At 40.4% G+C, this 18,359-nt stretch overlaps 1 protein-coding gene across 1 annotated transcript; it reads right to left on the bottom strand.

The window, feature by feature from the left end:
* Positions 1–1,629: 1,629 nt before the first annotated feature.
* Positions 1,630–15,330, bottom strand: ZNF227 (zinc finger protein 227). The gene is made up of 5 exons (XM_054588445.1): positions 15,048–15,330; positions 11,803–11,867; positions 8,793–8,919; positions 7,716–7,790; positions 1,630–3,766 (listed from the first exon to the last, which is right to left on the bottom strand). The coding sequence occupies exons 1-5, from the start codon at positions 15,136–15,138 to the stop codon at positions 1,647–1,649; spliced, it is 2,478 nt and encodes an 825-aa protein (XP_054444420.1). The 5' UTR covers positions 15,139–15,330; the 3' UTR covers positions 1,630–1,646.
* Positions 15,331–18,359: the final 3,029 nt, after the last annotated feature.

Here is an 18,359-nt window from a genome sequence, read left to right as displayed (position 1 = left end):
TGGAAGTATCAATATATGTACACATTCACTTACATAAAGAGAATGACTCAAACACATTAACACACTGGTTATTCTGAGTAAAGAGTATATGAGAGCTTTTATATAATTTTTTAACAATTTTTTGGGAAGTTTTAAATTATTTCAAAACAGTAAGTTTAAATAAATGTGGGATTTGAGGACTGGGTGAAAAGGTGAAGGAATTAAGAAGTATACATTGGCATTATAAAATGGTCACAGAGATGTAAAATGCAGCATAGGAAATACAGTCAATAATATTGTAATAACTATGTATGGTATCAGATAGATACATTTATTGGGGGATAACTTCATAAATTATATAAATGTCTAATGACTATACTGTAGACCTGAAACATAATATTGAATATCAACTGTAACTGAAAATAAATTTTTTTAAATATGATCAACTAGATTAAGAGTCAAAAAACTAAAGCCTGTGGATCAAGTGTAGTCTGCTACCTGGTATAGCATGGCCCATGAACTAAAAATGGTGTCTACATCTTTAAAGGGTTGGGAAAAAAACAAAAAGAATATTTCATGACAACCGACAAATATATAATAAATTCAAATTAGTGTCCATAATAAAGTTTCATTAGAACACAAAAAATGCAAAGTCCCCTCATTTAGAAGTAACTAGAATGCCTACCTAGTTCACCTATACCTTTTTTTAAAAAAGTGGGATCACATATAAACCCCATGTTTTGTTTTCCAGTTAATATATTCTGGACATCTTTCAACATCCGTAACTACAAATTTACCTTCTCCCATTTGATGTTTGCAAAGTATTTTGGCAATCCAGCTGATTATTTCTGTTTTGCTTTTGTGACCATTGATTCAATTCATGTTCTTTTTTTTTTTTTAAGATTTTATTTACTTTTAGAGAGAGGAGAAGGGAGGGAGAGTGGGAAGAGAAACATCGATTGGTTGCCTCTCATATGCCCACAACTGGGGACCTGGTCCACAACCCAGGCATTTGCCCTGTTTTGGAATTGAACTGGCGACCTTTCGGTTGGCAGGCTGGCACTCAATCCACTGAGCCACGCCAGCCAGGGCCACATCTCCTTTCATATACATCTGCAGCAGACAAAAATTTACTTCTGAAGAACAAAGATTCACCTCTGGGGATATATTCCTTAATTTTAATCCAATATACCACATGAAATAAGGCAATCATATTATGAGTTCTTGGGTAGAGGAAATTTTTAGTTACTTTATTTCATTCATTTAATTTTTCACAGCTTTTCAGCTTTAGTAAAAATAATGGTCACTGCAAATACATATAAAATGGAAGTTAATGGGGGAAAAATCCAAAACCTTCCCTAACCCTCCCCCCCACAAACTAGCTAGTATATGGCAAATATCCTTTTTACACATTCTCTTTTGGAATATACTATGAAAAATCATTTATATCAGTTGGATCCTACCAAGAGGATTACACCCTATTTCTTCCCTGAATACAAGTCCTACTCTTGTTACTCTGATTCCAGTCATCATTTTCATGGAAGTGTTAGGATATTCCTTAAGAAACCCCTTTCTACTCTCAATACTTCATAGTGTTTATCACTAGCATGGGCTCTCCAAGAACTAGATGTACAACTTGAATGAAGCCATTAACACATTTCTCATTCTTAAAGATCCTTACCAGTGTGGATTTTCTGATGGCATGTAAGACGAGAACGGTGACTGAAGTCCTTACCACATACGTTACATTTGTATGGTTTTTCTCCGGTGTGAACTCTCTGATGGGCCTGAAGACGTGAACTCTGACTGAAGCCCTTCCCACACTCCTCACATTTAAATAGTTTTTCCCTAATGTGAACGCTCAGATGGACTCTAAGATTTGAGGGCAGACTAAAGGCCTTACCACACTCCTCACACTTATGGGGTTTCTCTCCTGTATGGACCCTCTGATGATGGCGAAGATTCAAGCTCCTACCAAAGCCTTTCCCACATTCCTCACATTTGTAAGGTTTTTCTCCAGTGTGGCCCCTCTGATGGTATATAAACTGTGAACTGTACCTAAAGCCCTTTCCACAGACATCACATTTGTATGGCTTCTCCCCAGTGTGGACTCTCCGATGGGACTGAAGACCAGAGGACTGACTAAAGCCCTTACCACATACACCACATCTGTATGGTTTCTCTCCAGTGTGGACTCTCTGATGAACCCGGAAGTCTATGGCCTGACTGAAGCTCTTATCACACTCCTCACATTTATAGGGTTTCTCTCCTGAGTGGACTCTCTGATGAGCATGAAGATTTGATCTCCAACTGAAGCCCTTTCCACACTCCTCACATTTGTATGGTTTTTCTCCAGTGTGGATTACTTGGTGCAGTTTAAGATTGGAACTGTAACTGAAGTCCTTACCACATACATCACATTTGTAGGGCTTATCTCCAGTGTGGACTCTCTGGTGGGTCTGAAGCTTTGAAGACTGACTGAAGCCCTTCCCACATGTTTCACATGTGAATCGTTTCTCCCCAGTGTGGACGTTCTGATGAACTTGAAGGTTTGAAGCCTGACTGAAGCCCTTCCCACACTCCTTACATTTGTAGGGTTTCTCTCCTGTGTGAACTCGGAAATGGATGTGAAGATCTGTGTTACGAGTAAAGCCTTTCCCACATGCCTCACATTTGTATGGTTTCTCTCCAGTGTGAACCCTCCGATGGCATATTAATGGTGAATTGTGACTGAAGCCCTTACCACAGACATCACATTTATAAGGTTTCTCCCCAGTGTGGACCCTCTGATGGATGTGATAATGGGCAGCCTGAGTGAAGCCCTTCCCACACTCCTCACATTTATAGGGTTTCTCACCCCTGTGGACCCTCTGATGAACACGAAGATTTACACTCCAACCAAAGCCCTTACCACACTCTTCACATTTGTAAGGCTTTTCTTCAGTGTGTACTCTTTGATGGCACTGAAAGTTTGAACTCTGACTGAAGCATTTACCACACTCCTCACATTTGTAAGGTTTCTCTCCAGTGTGAGTTCTGTAATGAATGGTAAGACCTGTGCTGCTACTGAATCCCTTGCCACAGCTGTTGCACCTGTGGGACTTCTCTCCTGCATGATCAGGCTGAGAATGGAAAGAGCTCTCACGAAAACAATCTTCGGAGTCATGATACTGAGCGAGTTCCTCTTCTGGGTGGTTCCTCTGATGAGTCTGCAGAGGGGAGTTCTGACTGGAGCACTTCCTTCCTGGGCAGACATTCTGCTGACTTGAAAGCACTGAGCTATAACGGAAGCCTTTTCCACGCTCACTACATGGATGGAGTTCCTCTCTGCAGGGTAAATGCTGAGTGAGGCCAGCGCTCATGCTTTTCCCACAGACATTAGGTTTGTGGGGTTTCTGTTTCATGTCAACTTTAATACGATCACTAAGAGGTGATTTCTTCATGAAGGCTTCACAGACATGCAGGTTATTTTTCACATGAATTTGCTCACCTCTGCTCTGATTCTGTGACTTACTCAGGTACGTATTCGCACGAGAACTCTCGAAATTGAAGACCTCTTGATTTTCAGCATAACAGGAGCTATCTCCTTTATAATTCACTACATCGTTCTCACTTTCAGAAACCCGATCAGAATCGCCTTGTATGAACCAGGAATTCTTCCTCTGAAGACACCTGGTTAAATCATTTGCGACCTGTTTCCAGATTTGCCAACAGGATAGCTCTTCGTGTGAAAGGTACTTTAATGCAACTTTTTGAAGAGGCTCCACCTCATTTTGATTCTTGCTGCCTATAAGAAACAGCAATATTCAGAGATGAGGACAAGTGAATGCTTTGTTCAGAAATGTCAGGATTTCACACTTAGAATAAGGCCTTAATAAACCCAGGGAAGGATCATTTATCCTTTTTTTTTTTTTTTGCGTTTCCATGCACATAGAAGCAAAGAATAGAGTGATCAGGCTCTTAACCACTAAGGGTTCAGAACAGTAAGTCTAATATTTAACACGAGAGCTGAAGCCTGAAATGAGATGGCTGCGGGGCAACAAGGACAATCCCCATTCCTCCTTGTCCACGCTATTCTCATGACCAGTGAGATTCTACCTTATTAGGTTACAACAGCTCAGGCTGTAAGTGTAAAATAGAATTTAAGTCCTGGTCGGAATTCTCTTCCAAGGGTGAATTTAGAAAATGGCTGAAATATTATTCATTATTCTAAACCTGGAAAAGGCAATCAGGTCTCTGTAAAAAGAAGCAGAAAAGGGAAAATCATCTTACAGAACTGAGGAAGAACTTGGGAGAAGAAACAGCACAGTGCAATCTCTCAAAGGCAACCCTGAAGAGGGAGGGAGGGAAGAGGTCTATTCTGCTTGAACAGCTCTCTCTCTGAGTTGTTCCTTGCTTTTTCTCACTCCCTTCAGGTCTCTACTCAAATGCCACTCAATTGGATAAGGTCTTCCTTATCACCCAATATAATTCCTCCCCACCCGCATACACCTTTGATTCTTCCCATTTGTCTTTCCTGCTTTATTTTGCCTCACAGCACTTATCTGATTTATTACATACTTCCTAATTTTTTCTTGTCTTCTTAGACCCACTCAAATGTAAGTTACATGGAAAACATGCAGTTTTCTTTACTGCTTTGTCCTCAAGGCAACAGAATTTTTCAGATTTCTGGAACATATGAGTGAACTCTGAAACCAGTTCCATAACTGTGACAAATATTTTAAAAAAGAAATAAAAACATGAGAAGTGTATCACAAGCAGAAACAGTAAACCTATATGAAATGCATGTTTCAGCTATAGACATACATGTAACTTTATACCTACCTATTTATTCTGAGTCAAGATATAAAATATTTCTCATTGAGGGTCATAACTAAGTCCTTAAAGATCAATTTACTTAAATGGAAAGTCAGAGTCTAATAACACAAGCTGAAAAGATCTCAACAGGTATATACACAGTTCTGGCTATGGATAGGCTAACTGGCCCTCAAAAATATCCACACCCTAATCCCTAGAACCTGGGGACATGTTAATATCTTAGCAAAAAGCTTTGATTAAATTAAGGCTCTTGCAATGGAGAGGTTATCCTGAATTATCTGAAGAGGCCAAAAAAGTAATCACAAGTGTCCTGAGATCCTGGCGGGAGGGAACTCTCCCAGACTGTACCCTATGCATTGATCCCTTTTGCAGGTTCTGATGTGTGTCCTTTTTGCTATAACAAAACTGTAAGTACAGCAGTTTTTCTGAGTTTGGTCATTCTAGTGAATTGTCACAGATTTGTAGCCAGCTACTCACAAATGAGGGTGGCCCTGGAAGTGCCCGCTGGTATCTGAAGTCTCGTGGAGGACAGTGCCCTTAGCCTCACTCCAAGTAAAAGGCTTCTCACATCACCCGTGATCAGCCATTACGCTCCTATTTGGACTGGTAAATTTATTTTAAATCTAATCATTTTCTTTCCTAATCAGGATTCTCCACAGGTATGTCAGTGCCTTTTGACTTCTGAAATAACCACTTTGAAACTATAAACAACTACCACAGATAGGTTAGATGATTGTTTAAATATGAGAGAGGGGAAGGTGATTAGGTGGGCAGTTGGCTGTATGTGTGAGGCAGTTTTCCTCATAAGTAGCCAACTTGAAATTGTTGAGTGAACTCTGACATTGATGAACTGTAATGCCCAGCATATCAGCACTGATAATTTTGATAGTTTAGTTATACACTCTGATAACTGTGAACAGCTTTTATCTTCTAAGGCAGCAACTTTCAACAAATCTCATGATACACGTAATCACTTTAAAATTATTTGGCACACCAAAAAATGTTATTTCTTTGCCAATCTGACAAAAAAATACAAGTATAATTTTGATTCATTCACACCAGATGGCTATTGTGTTGGATGTTGTCATTTTTTTGTCTGACAACCTAAGGGAAAACAGGTCAGTGCCCCTGACTAAATAGTAAGGTATTGCATGTTTTAACAATTCTTGCAGAACACTGGTTGAAAATCACTGCTGTAAGGTTAACAACTATGAATCTTTACATCTTTAAAATGTCTAAGAAATTAGAATTATGTTAGATATTCACTTGGAAGAAATGTTCCAAAATAATCCATTCATCACATTAGTGTGCTCTAAACCTAGAGGGTATTTTGGAATAGTACAATATTTGCACATGGAGCATGGCTGCAAAATCCTAAAACATGTTGATATCAAAGATGTCGAAAAAATCTTTGAGAAAAAGTGACAAAATGCTAAAAGATTTGTTAAAAGAGAGACTTGGTCTATTATGCAAAACTAAAAAGAGACAATACATAGGATCATCATTCCTAAGGTTCAGTTCCTATATGAAAATGAGACCCGGTAAAGTGGAGTATCTGTCATTCCTGAGTGCATGAAACATGAGGCGACATGTAGGCATAAAAGGGGAAATGGACAAAAGGAGGCGCGTGGTGGCTGTCAATTGCTTGCAGCACTCAGGGCCCAAGCTATCGTGTTTGCAGACAAGCCTCTCCGTTTCGTTTTTCAACCCAGGACGAGTATATAAATTTATATTTCCTAGGAATTTTTAAATTTCAGCAGAACTGACAAATATGCAAATTAAAGAAAAAGGAATGAAGGGAAGAGAAAGGAAAGGATGTCAAAAAGTGAAGTGAAAAGTGAAAAAGTGAGAGGGCTGGTGGAAAAGTAAAGGGCTCGCAGGGGACATGGATGAGGCCTCCTTCACAGACCGGAAGCTGAAGCTGTGAGGACAGCTTCCTCACTTCTCCCAAAAAGAATGGAAATTCTTTAAATAATTCATTCATTTGACAACTAGGTACTGAACACCTACTATGCAGAAGGCCCACCGGAGGCTTTCAGTAGACACAGTAAATAAAACGCCCCAATTCCTACTTTCATGGGGAGATAGATGATGAACAAGTAAATAAAAATATGCTTCTAGCCCTGGCTGGTGTGGCTCAATGGATTGCACTCCAGCCTGTGAACCAAAAGGTCACCAGTTCAATTCTCAGTGAGGGCACATGCGTGGGTTGTGAGCCAGGTCCCCAGCTGGAGGTGTGCAAGAGACAATCAATCAGTGTTTCTCCCCTTCTCTCCCTCCCTTCCCCTCTCTAAAAACACATAAATAAAATCTGAAAAAAAAAACCAACAACAAAAAACCCAACACAACACTCTTAGGTCAGGAGGGAAACAGCTTAGACACAAAATAAGGCAGGGCAAGAGGATGAAGAGTAGAGAGATGCTATCTTAAATAGGGCATCAGATGGCCTATCTGATGAGACGAAATCTGAGCAAAGCCCTGAGTAAAGAAGTGGCTGAGAGCCTTTGTATTGAGGCAGAAGAAAGCTAGGCAAAGCCCAGGAAACGGAAGTGGATACTCGAAGGGGGCCAGGATGGTGGGGGCCGTCTAAGCCAGCAGGAAAAGAGAGGCGATCAAATAGGACCTTGGAGAGGAGGCCAGATCAGGGAGGGTCTGGTGTCCTCTGTAAGGACTCAGAGTGAGATGGGAAGTCTTCACAGGGTTCTGAGCAAAGGAATGGCGTGTCCTTACTGGCTTTCCATAGAATTGCTCTGTGGGGACTAGATGGTGGGGGCGCAAGAGAACAAAGCATCAAGGCCGGTATGGAAGCGCATTTCACAGCCCAGGCCGGAGGTGCCAGCCCTGGGATAAGAATGGTAATCAGGGACGAGGCGAACAGTAGACTCGCTAGAACCGGAAAAAAGCCACGTGGCTCTCACCAGAAGTCCCGTTTCTTTGGGTTTCTCTTTCCATCATCCAGAGGTTTTCTTCTGCCTCCAACTGGGTTGCCATACCTGGTTGGAAGAAAAGATGTCCTATGAAAAGGCAGGTATATATATATATATATATATATATGAGATGTGCACAGAACTAAAATATATTTGTTCAAATTCTATACTCCTCGGAACCCGAAAAGTGGTATTTTAAGATCTTTTTGATCATGAACTGTAATGAGAAATAAATTTAGGTCGTGACCTAGTTCACATCTGTATTTAGGTAAAATGAGACTTGGCCAACGCCTGTTTGCATCGCATCTCCCACACTCTCACACCTCTCACTGCAAACGGTCGCAATTTGGGCTGCAGTGTGAGCAGGAAGGGCTTGATAAGGAACGCCGATAGGATAAAATAGAATACGGACAGAAACTATTTTATGGAAAAAAGGTACGCCAGTACAGGGGTGGGGGGCAAAAGCAGGCTTGTAGCTGTTCATATGGAAAGAGACATGCAGGCTATGATTATTACAGCAGCTTTTTTAGCTCAAAAGAATGTCACTCACAACTTAGCAACCTACCTTTGTCCACCCCTCTGCAAGGTACTAAATTGATTCCATGACCCATCAAATGGGTCACAAACATAATTTGAGAGACAAAGTATAGAAGCTGAGCTGCTCATTTATAATTCATTTAAAACAGGGTTCCTCAACCATGCACTGCTAACATTTTAGACCGTTGCAAGGACTGTCCTGTGCACTGAAGAATGTTTAGCGGCACTGCTAGCCCTACCTGCTGATAGAACCCCTCCCCCAGTTGTGACCATCAAAACTGCCTCCAGACATTGACAGATGTCCTTTGGCAGGAGGTGGCAAAATCACCCTTGGGCAGAATTTTCCCTGAGAGAAAGACCAGCAAACCTTTGTCTATAGTCCCAGGGGTTACAAAAAGTGTCTTCAAGGTCAGGGAACTATTTCCAACACTTAGTTTGCTACCAACAAAAGGTACCAACATTTAGAACAGCTGAGGACAGAGAGATTCTCAAAGGGGTTGAGGTTCAGTGCCAGAGGATGCCTGTCCTCACCCACTGAGACCAGGTTCCGGAAGTTCTCCAGCATCACGTCTCGGTACAGCTTCCTCTGGACGGAGTCCAGCAGCCTCAGCTCCTCCTCGGTGAAGACCACAGCCACGTCCTTGAACGTCACCACCTCCTATAACACAAAACACATGTAACTCCAATCTTGCCACAAAGGTCCACTGGAAGAAGAGTAGCATCAAGAAGTTAAAGAGGATTACTAAAAAAAGACTGTCACATTCTGGCAGGTGTGAAGTAATACCTCACTGTAGTTTTAGTTTTGCATTTCTCTGATGATTAATGACATTGAGCATGTTTTCATATATCTCTTGGCTACCTGTACATCCTCTGGAGAAGTGTCTATTCAGGTCCTCTGCCAATTTTTTAATTAAATTGTTTGTCTTCCTGGTGTTGGGTTGTATAAGTTCTTTTTTTCCTTTCTTTAAGATTTTATTTATTTATTTATTTTAGAGAGAAGGGAAGGGAGGAAGAAAGAGAGGGCAAAAAAAATCCATCAGTTGCCTCTCGCACACCCTATCTGGGGACCTGGCCCACAACCCAGGCATGTGCCAACTGGGAATCTAACCAGCAGCCTTTCAGATTGCAGGCCAGCGCTCAATCCACTGAGCCACACCAGCCGGGGCAAGTTGTGTAAGTTCTTTATGTATTTTGGAGGTTAATCCCTTATCAGATGTATCATTCGAAAATATGTTTTCCAAGAGTGAGTTCCCTTTTCATTTTGTTGATCGTTTCTTTTGCTGTGCAGAAGCTTTTTAGTTTTATGTAGTCCCATTTGTCACACCTGCCAGAATGGACACCATTAATAAATCAACAAACAACAAGTGCTGGCGAGGATGTGGAGAAAAGGGAACCCTCATGCACTGTTGCAGGAATGCAGACTGGTGCAGCCACTGTGGAAAACAGTGCGGTGTTTCCTCAAAAAATTAAAAATGGAACTGCCTTTTGAGCCAGTGATCCCACTTCTGGGAATACATCCTAAGAATCCCAACATATATGTACCTCTATGTTCATAATAGCCAAGATCTGGAAAAAGCCCAAGTGCCCATCAGTAGATGAGTGGATAAAAAAGCTGTGATACATTTACACAATGGAATACTACACAGCTGTAAAAAAAAAAAAAAAAAAAAGACAGGGGCGGGGGACAGAACTCCTACATTTGCGACAGCATGGATAGACCTGGCAATTATTACGCTAAATGAAAGAAACCAGTCAGAGAAAGATAAATACCGTATGATCTCACTTATATGTGGAATTTAATGAACAAAATAAACCAATGAACAAAACAGAAACAGAGGCATGGATACATGAAACAGACTGACAGATTTCAGAGGGGAGGAAGTTGGAAGGACTGGAAAAGATGAAGATATTAGCCAAAGAACATATATGCGTAACTCCTAGATATAGAGAACAGTGTGGTTAAGGCAGGGGGGCCTTCAAGAAGGGAGGCTGGGTGGAGGTGAGCAAAGTGGGGGAACATCTGTACTAGTGTCAACAATTAGAGAAATGTTAAAAAAAATTGTTCCAGGGGTAGAGGGACTTTTAATCCCAACAGTTGTCCCTCTCTCATTATCTCTTCCCTGCCTCCCCACAAAGCTTGGGCTCTCTCACTGTTCTTTACATTTGCAAAGTTCACAGGCCTTCAGAACCCTCCAGGGCTGTCTATAGCTCTTCCTCTGCTTCTTCAAGGCACGTGCCATATCCACCCACTGTGGCGTTCACACCTGGTGAAGGCACAGGCTGAGTCCAAATGACAAGGTTTTTATGTCGGGCAAATTCCCTAACCTCTAACAATCTCTGCTTCCTCTTCCCTACAGTGGTGTCTGAATTGCAAGGTGTTTGAAAGGATTGGATGAGTGAATATATGTAAAGTGGTTTAAATGGTGCCTGGCACATAACAAATGCTCAATAAATTTCAACAATTGGTATCATTATAATCTCTTTCATTACATTTTGTGACTTCACAGTATTCCTAAGAACTGATGATTTATCTTTAATCAATACAAATATATACTTAATTATGGATTTTTACTTATAATCAATGCTTCAAAAATCTTTTTACAGAGATCTTAGCTAAGAAGTAGCCACTGCAAAGTCATAGAATATGAACTTAAAAAATTTGAAAGCAGAATGGCAGATTTCCCTCTCAAAAGGTTTTCCCAATTCACCTTTCATGTGAGAGTACAAATATCCCCTGACTCGCCAGACTCTGGCCAAACAGGACATGACGCCTTTTAAAAAAAAAATCTTCAACAACCGAAATGATATAGAGTTTTTATTAACATTTGCACACAGTTATTCATGATCATTATTTTCTTCATAAATTTACTTTCTTTTTTGTGACACGCCTATTCACTTTTTTTTACTCATATTCCCTTGGAGTTTTTCTTTATCTTACTAATCTTAGTAAGAATTGTTGTTATTAGCCCTGGCTGGTGTGGCTCAGTGGATTGAGCACCAGCCTACCAACCAAAGGGTCACCGGTTCGATTCCCAGTGTAGGGCCCATGCCTGGGTTGCAGGCCAGATCCCCAGCAGGGGGCGTGCAAGATGCAGTCACACATTGATGTTTCTCTTCCTATCTCCCTCCCTCCTTCTCTCTAAAAATAAATAAATAAAATCTTTAAAAAATATAAAAATTTAAAAAATTGTTGATATTAAACATTTCTCTAATACATATTCCTTCAGTTCTGCTATTGCAAATGTATAATTGTGAATGCATGTGAGAAAGGGATATGGGAAAGTGAAAACAGCTACTTTGTAAACAGAGTAGTAATACTGGAAATTATTTTTATCTATTTCAGATTTCTATTTTTTTCCCCAAAGATTGTTTTGTGAAATAATAAAGAAGATAAAATAAAACACACACATAGTCTGGCACACCACACGCACTCTGGTCTGCTGTTTTCCATTAAATTTTCTGAGGAAGAAAAAAAACGATGTGCCTAATCTTTGAGAAATAAAATCACATCTTAGGAGACAGAAAGGGATGGCTTATTTACCTGAAACTTGACCGTTTTCTCCAGCTGCTCCTTCTGGGGAAGGTCAGAGTCCTGAGAAGGCATAGCTGGGGGAGGACAAAGAAGCCATGAGACCCAAGCCGGAGCTGCCGCGAGCCCCTGTGGACCTTTGCAGAAATTACACAGGAGCACTCCTACTTCCAGGCACATGCAGCCACATACAGCTTGATAAGCAGAGCATGGAAGAGATGACCGCTACTAACGGGTTTGTCAGCCAAGGACAACCTGTGCGACCAAACACACGTCTCCTACTATAAGGATTTCTGATCCTGGGGTTAGTAAAAGAAGTGCTGTAACAACTCAAGGGTTAAAAAAAAAAAAAGTGGGCTCTGGAATCAGGGGCCTAGGTTTAAATCCTGGAAATGACATTTGCCATCTGTGTAACAGCAGGGGTGTTAACAAAAGCAAAACCTCTCTGCCCCTCACTTCGGTCATCTGTACAATGATAGGGTAAGACTCGTAAATCATACCCACCTCATACAGGTGTTCTAAGGACTAAATAAGCCGAAGGAAAGTTCTAAGAACCAGGAACGCTTTTTTCTTGTAGCTACAGAAAAAAAGCTGATATCACTTTGCATCACAAACAGTAGAGATGCTCTTTGACTTATGTTGCAGATATTTTCCTAATAAACCCACTGTCTACTTGGAAATATCATACGTCAAATATGCAGTTAGCATACCTAATGTACTGAACATCATAGCTTACTTAGCCTAGCTGATCTTAAGTGTTCCCAGAACAGTTACATTAGCCTACAGCTGGGCAATTATCTTGAGTTTCACCTCAAGAATAATTGCCGCCTTCTCTTTCCTCTGACCAAAACCAGGAGACACAGATGCACATTTTATAGACATGTCAGGATGTGAAAACAAGAAACACAATGTCCAAAAAGTGGTGGCAACGCAGCTGACTGGGAGTTTTATCTTGTTCCTGCTGCCCAGCATCATAATGGTAGCCTAGGAAAAGATACTGAATGCATATCGTTTTTGTACGATTGTGAAGTCGAAAAACCCTAAGTAGAACCATTATAAGTTGAGGACCGCCTATTTTTGCAAATGTCCTTTCCAACAGAAACAACTAAAAAGACCTGGAAGGTCTGGACTTCATTTATTATTGCTCTCCTATGAAAGTCACCTTTAATCTTCAAAAGCTCTAATTCTTACTTAAAATGTTGTCTTTCCTAACAATTTGTTGCCCAGCTAGTAACATTTTACTGATGACTGGTATTTGTTTTCTAAAAAGTGTCATTTTGGGTCCATTTACTTCATGAAGCCAGAAAAGGCTTATTGGTAAAAAGCCTTCTATCCTTTATGCATGGAGATGAAGAAAAACACATAGCAAAGAGAAAGATACAAAAGAAAATTCAAGAAACATGGAAGACAGAATGAGAGGTCCTAACCTTTGTCTAATAGGAGTGTGAGAAGACAATGGAAAGAAATGACAAAGGTCTTATTTCAAGAGATAATTTGCAGAGCTCATAAATAAAAATTCTAAATAGCATAAATAAAAGTAAATATACTCCTAAACAATTATAGTGAAACTCAGGAATGCAAAGGACTAAATAAACAAATAAGCCTAAAAACAACAACAAGAGTCCTTAAAGCTCCCACAGCAAAAATACAGTTTACCTAATAGAAATGACAATTGGACTGAACTAGGGAAACAGAATGAAGATCTAAGACAACTGAATAATGTGTCCAAAATGTAGAAAATAACTGTCGACCTTAAATTCTATGCTCAACTAAATGATTATTTACATGAGGGACAATGATATTTTAGCCGAACATAAATGAAGAAAATTTCTGACAAAATGAACTCTGAAAAATGCAATGGTAAGCAAACATTTGTAAGTATGTTTGGTGATATCTTTTTAGGAAATATCCAAGAACAATTAGACAAATTTAAAGGTGGTTATAATTAAAAAATATATCTACGACCTTTATAATCTAGCTTAAAGTTTAAAAAGGTGGTAGTGGGTAGGCATTATCAAGTTTTAAGTACACTTTCATCTCTATATTTTTCAGAACAAAAATACGTGTTAATTAAATTCGGTGTTTGTTGAAAGAGATAATCATTTTTAAAAATTAAGAAAAAAAAAATAGTGCCCCGGCCACGTAGTTCAGTTGGTTGCTCATCGTCCCAGTGCGCCAAGGTTGGAGATTCGATCCCTCGTCAAGACACATACAAGAATCAACCAAATGAGTGCATGAATGGGTGGAACAAAAATCAACATTTCTCTCACCCCCTCTCTCTCTAAAAATCAATAATCAATAAATAAAATAAAAAAAAACCCAACTAAGCCCATATAATTTCAAAACCAACTGAGCCCTGATTGGTGTGGCTCAGTGGATTGAACGCCGGCCCTCAAACCAAAGGGTCGCAGGTTGGATCGCGGTTCAGGGCAAGTGCTGGGTTGAGGGCCGGGTCCCCAGATGGGGGCGCGCGAGAAGCAACCAATAGATGTTTCTCTCCCTCTCTTTCTCCCTACCTTCCTCTCTCTCTTGAAAATAAATAAATAAAACCTTAAAAAAAATAAAACAGTTGAGGGCAAATAAAGGGAAATAAACTGAAGAGCAAAAAAATGTAAAGATAAAAAATTTTACATATATATTTAAAATGTGTATGTGGTAGCAATACACACATACATATTAAGAAGCAAATGAAGCATTCTCAGGTTTATTCAACAAATATTTTAACATTTTCCTAGTTGTAATTTACTCAGCGAAGGAAACCTGCTTAACTGAGAACAGAGGTGCCAGACCAGGAAGTCCCTGAGTCTGTACCTGGCGCTATGCTGTGAGGGGCCACGAAGTCCCTCCTTCCTGCCCGAGCCGAATTCAGGGGCTGTGAAGAAAAGGATGCTGCGGAACAGTGCGATTACGTCCGTCTCCCGAACAAGCTGCAGAGGACGTCCCCAGGCACCAGCATGGGGTGACTCAGACCTTCCTTAAAAAGAGATGAAAACTTAGTCAAGTTCGGGAAGAGCTCAAGTCCGGGAGGATGACAGCAAGGCTAGGACTCGCTCCTGCAGCGCCGACCACCTCTCCCTCTGCACTGGGGAGAACATTAACTGTAGCTGTTATCAAGTGCCACCAACGTCCTAAGCTTTGGACATGTATAGTCTCGTATAATTCTGATCACACCCCTCCGCAGTAGTTGCTGTCTTTCCCGATATTTAAAAAAGGAAAGTAGAGCGCAGAGACAATGAACAACTCGCCATATATTGTACCGATGGACGTAGCAGTGCTGCTTGGTACGCGGGGAAGCAGGGCTTCCGCCCTCCGCTTCTGAGCCTCCGCCGGCGGCCGCGACTCCTCCATCCCAAGGCAGCCGCCTAGGCAGCGACTAGCCCCACGCTCAAGGCGACAAGGCTCGGAGGGGTCTTGGGGGTCCAGGACTGACTCATCTCCCGGACCGAAAGCATGATCGTAGCCTCCGTTTTGCGGGGCGGAAGTGCCTCGGCTTACAGGGCGCTCCGGAACTACGCTTCCCAAAGGTCCCTTGTTTCCGGACAGAGTTGAGTAATATGTTTCCCAGAACCCCAAGAGGAGGAAAACTCAAGCTACTCTGTTAGAACTATTAAAAAAAAAAAAAAGAAAAGAAAAAAAAAATCACCAAACTCTCGGAGTTCCCAGCCTACAACTTCCATAAATCCCTTTAATGGCTTCCTGCCATTTTGCTGGTCTCAAGCAGTTCTCTGATGCCAGTAGAGTTTAGCTTTTTCTCATTGACAAATAAAGCGATAGCAGCCTTTGGCCCCGTTGTTCAGTTGGTTAGAGCTTTGTCCGAATACGTCAAGGTTGTGGGTCCCATCCCTGGTCAGGGCAAATGCAAGAATCAACCAAGGAGTGCATTAGTAAGTGGAACGACAAATCAGTGTTCCTCTCTCGCTCCATAAAAATAAAGAAAAACATAATAGTAAATATTTGAAGAGTCAGTCTTGTAAGAAACAGATCACATGATGCTTTACTGGTAGAATTATACTCACTACCACCAGAAAAAGGAAAAAAATGACAGCCTCTATTTTGCTGTTTTAAACACATTTTAGATATAAAAAGAATGAAAGACAAAAAAATGCGATGGAGGCAGAATACATTATACATTTCCCACTTTTGTTAATAGCACAGTCAAATAATTCAGAACAACCTGACTGTTGAGGACAACTAAACATATTCTTAGGTGAAAAGGCAAGCTTCATCACAGACTTGTATGATCAACTTTTCCAAGCAATAAGGGCCATTAATTCTGATCACACCCCTCCGCAGTAGTTTCTGTCTCTCCCGCTATTTTAAAGAGGCAAGTAGAGCGCAGAGATAATGAACAACTCGCCATATATTGTACCGATGGACGTAGCAGTGCTGCTTGGTAAGCGGGGAAGCAGGGCTTCCGCCCTCTGCCTCTCAGCATCCGCCGGCGGTAATTTACAAATTTGAAAGATGAACGCATTTGAAAGATTATTGTTAACTAGATGTTTAAGCATGGTGACTGTACAGAGTATTATTATATCCATCACAATATATATTTGCATTTCTCATTTACTGAACGTGCATTCCTTATTCTGTTATACACAACTATCTCCTATGAAGCACATAGTGTGTACCAGCGACTCTTCCAAGCTCTTTAGGCACTTCACCTAAAAAACTGTTGGGCTTTTTTTTTAGGTAAATATTTTTGTTTTCTCTGTTTCACAATCAGGAGCGAAAGGCAGAGAGAGGTGAAGTAATTTGCTGGTGTAACAAAGTCAGTGCTAGAGTCAGGTTTCAAAATCTGGCATTTGATGACCAGAGTCTGAGTGCTAATCACTACATCTCATTTAATCAACATAAAAAGAATGTTTAATTTCACTCATTTTTTCCTTCCTGGTGACAGAAAAATATATCCTAACATGGAAACTCAATTATTTTCACCTACATGTATATCCAGTCCCTTAAGGGAAGATATGAATGTTTTAGTAAGTCACACAAACAGAAATCTCCCATATGCTGGTTCTCTCTTCAAAGTCACTTTCTACTTTACATGTCCAGCTGTAGTGAATCACTTGTACTCCGACAAAAAGCCTCCTGCATCTGCTGTTCCTTTTGTCATATCTTGCTGCTCTATTCACTTCCAGGTCATAGTCTTCACCCATAGCTTAAATACTACATGCTCCAGTGAGACTCCTTGTGGGTTTTTGCCTCTCAGACTAATAACAACAATGTGTGATAACCATGACCACACACATGGGACCAGGTTGCTGAGATTAAAGTACTAATTCTACCATTTATTCTGTGAAATCTCTCCGTTTTTTCTTCATTTGTGAAATGATGATAACTGGGTTGATAAAAGGAACAAATGAGCAGATACACACTAAAGCACTGGAAACTCTGCTTAACACACGAACACCCTATAAAAGTTACCATATATCCTCAGGTGATAAACACAGCACACGTAAATTAGGGATGGTTTTTTTCTAAATAAGTTTGCTTAAGATCATCAAGATATTATCAATAATTGTATTCAAATTTGAATGCTATGAAAAATCTGATTCTGCATCCCACAGAAAGTGTGATAAAGGATTGCCAAAGTCTATATTATTCCCTTTTATTGTTTCCTAAATCCATTTTAGGAATTCTGAATAAATTCTAACTGAGCTGCAGTTCCCTGTTTCAAGTTATTAGCACCGCTAGCTCAATCTCTGAAGAATTTCTCTATCTCCCACTGGGTGCTAAGCACACTGTAAAGAATGGGCAACCTAAGGAAGAAACAGATCACAAACCAAAATCTAGAAGACTGTGCCAAGTCAAATTCCAAGTAAAGAAACTAAATCATAATTATTCCTCTCCAAATCAATGTTTGTGTGTTCCTTAGCTTTCTCATGTAATTACCATTCTTGTCGTTGTCACGAAAGAAAATCCTGAAATTAACATTTGCTTTCTCTATATAATCACTTATGTTAACACTTTTTAAATTCTACCCACTCCATGACTGGGATTTGATTTTGATTTAAAATATTACAGCTCCTGACTTGGCAGGATGGCTCAGTTGGTTGGAGCATCGTCCTGTAACTGAAAGGTTGTAGGTTTGATTTCTCATCAGGGAACGTATGTAGGTTGTGGGTTCCGTGTGCACAATCCCTGGTCTGGTCACATACAGGAGGCAATCAATTGATGCTTCTCTCTAGCATTAATGTTTCTCTCTCCCTTCCTCTCTCTCTCAAAAGCAATGAAAAAATATCCTCAGGTGAGGAATAAAAATATATATATATATATAGATATATTTATATCAACATCTTTGCCCCCATCCCGTCAAAAAGTATTTTGTGTGAGAAGGGGAATTGATGCAAGAAGATGACAAAATGTTGGCAAGGGCTGCACATGACTGATGGCTGAAGGTGCAGGTTTCACTGCACTATTTTCACTATGATATGTTTGTGCATTTCCATAATAAAGCATTAAGAAATACCGTGCATAATATAGCACCAATGTACAAATCCATTGAAAATGTTAACAGTGGTTATCTCAAGTTCTTCAGATTATGAGTGACTTTTGCTCTTTCCTTTTTG

Source organism: Pteronotus mesoamericanus, unplaced genomic scaffold (genome assembly GCF_021234165.1).
Source record: "Pteronotus mesoamericanus isolate MK-2021 breed Mesoamerican mustached bat unplaced genomic scaffold, CSHL_Meso_final scaffold_137, whole genome shotgun sequence".
Classification (NCBI taxonomy): Eukaryota; Metazoa; Chordata; class Mammalia; order Chiroptera; family Mormoopidae; genus Pteronotus; species Pteronotus mesoamericanus.
The sequence above is the reverse complement of the archived record's forward strand: the minus strand, read 5'-3'. Positions and strand labels throughout refer to the sequence as shown.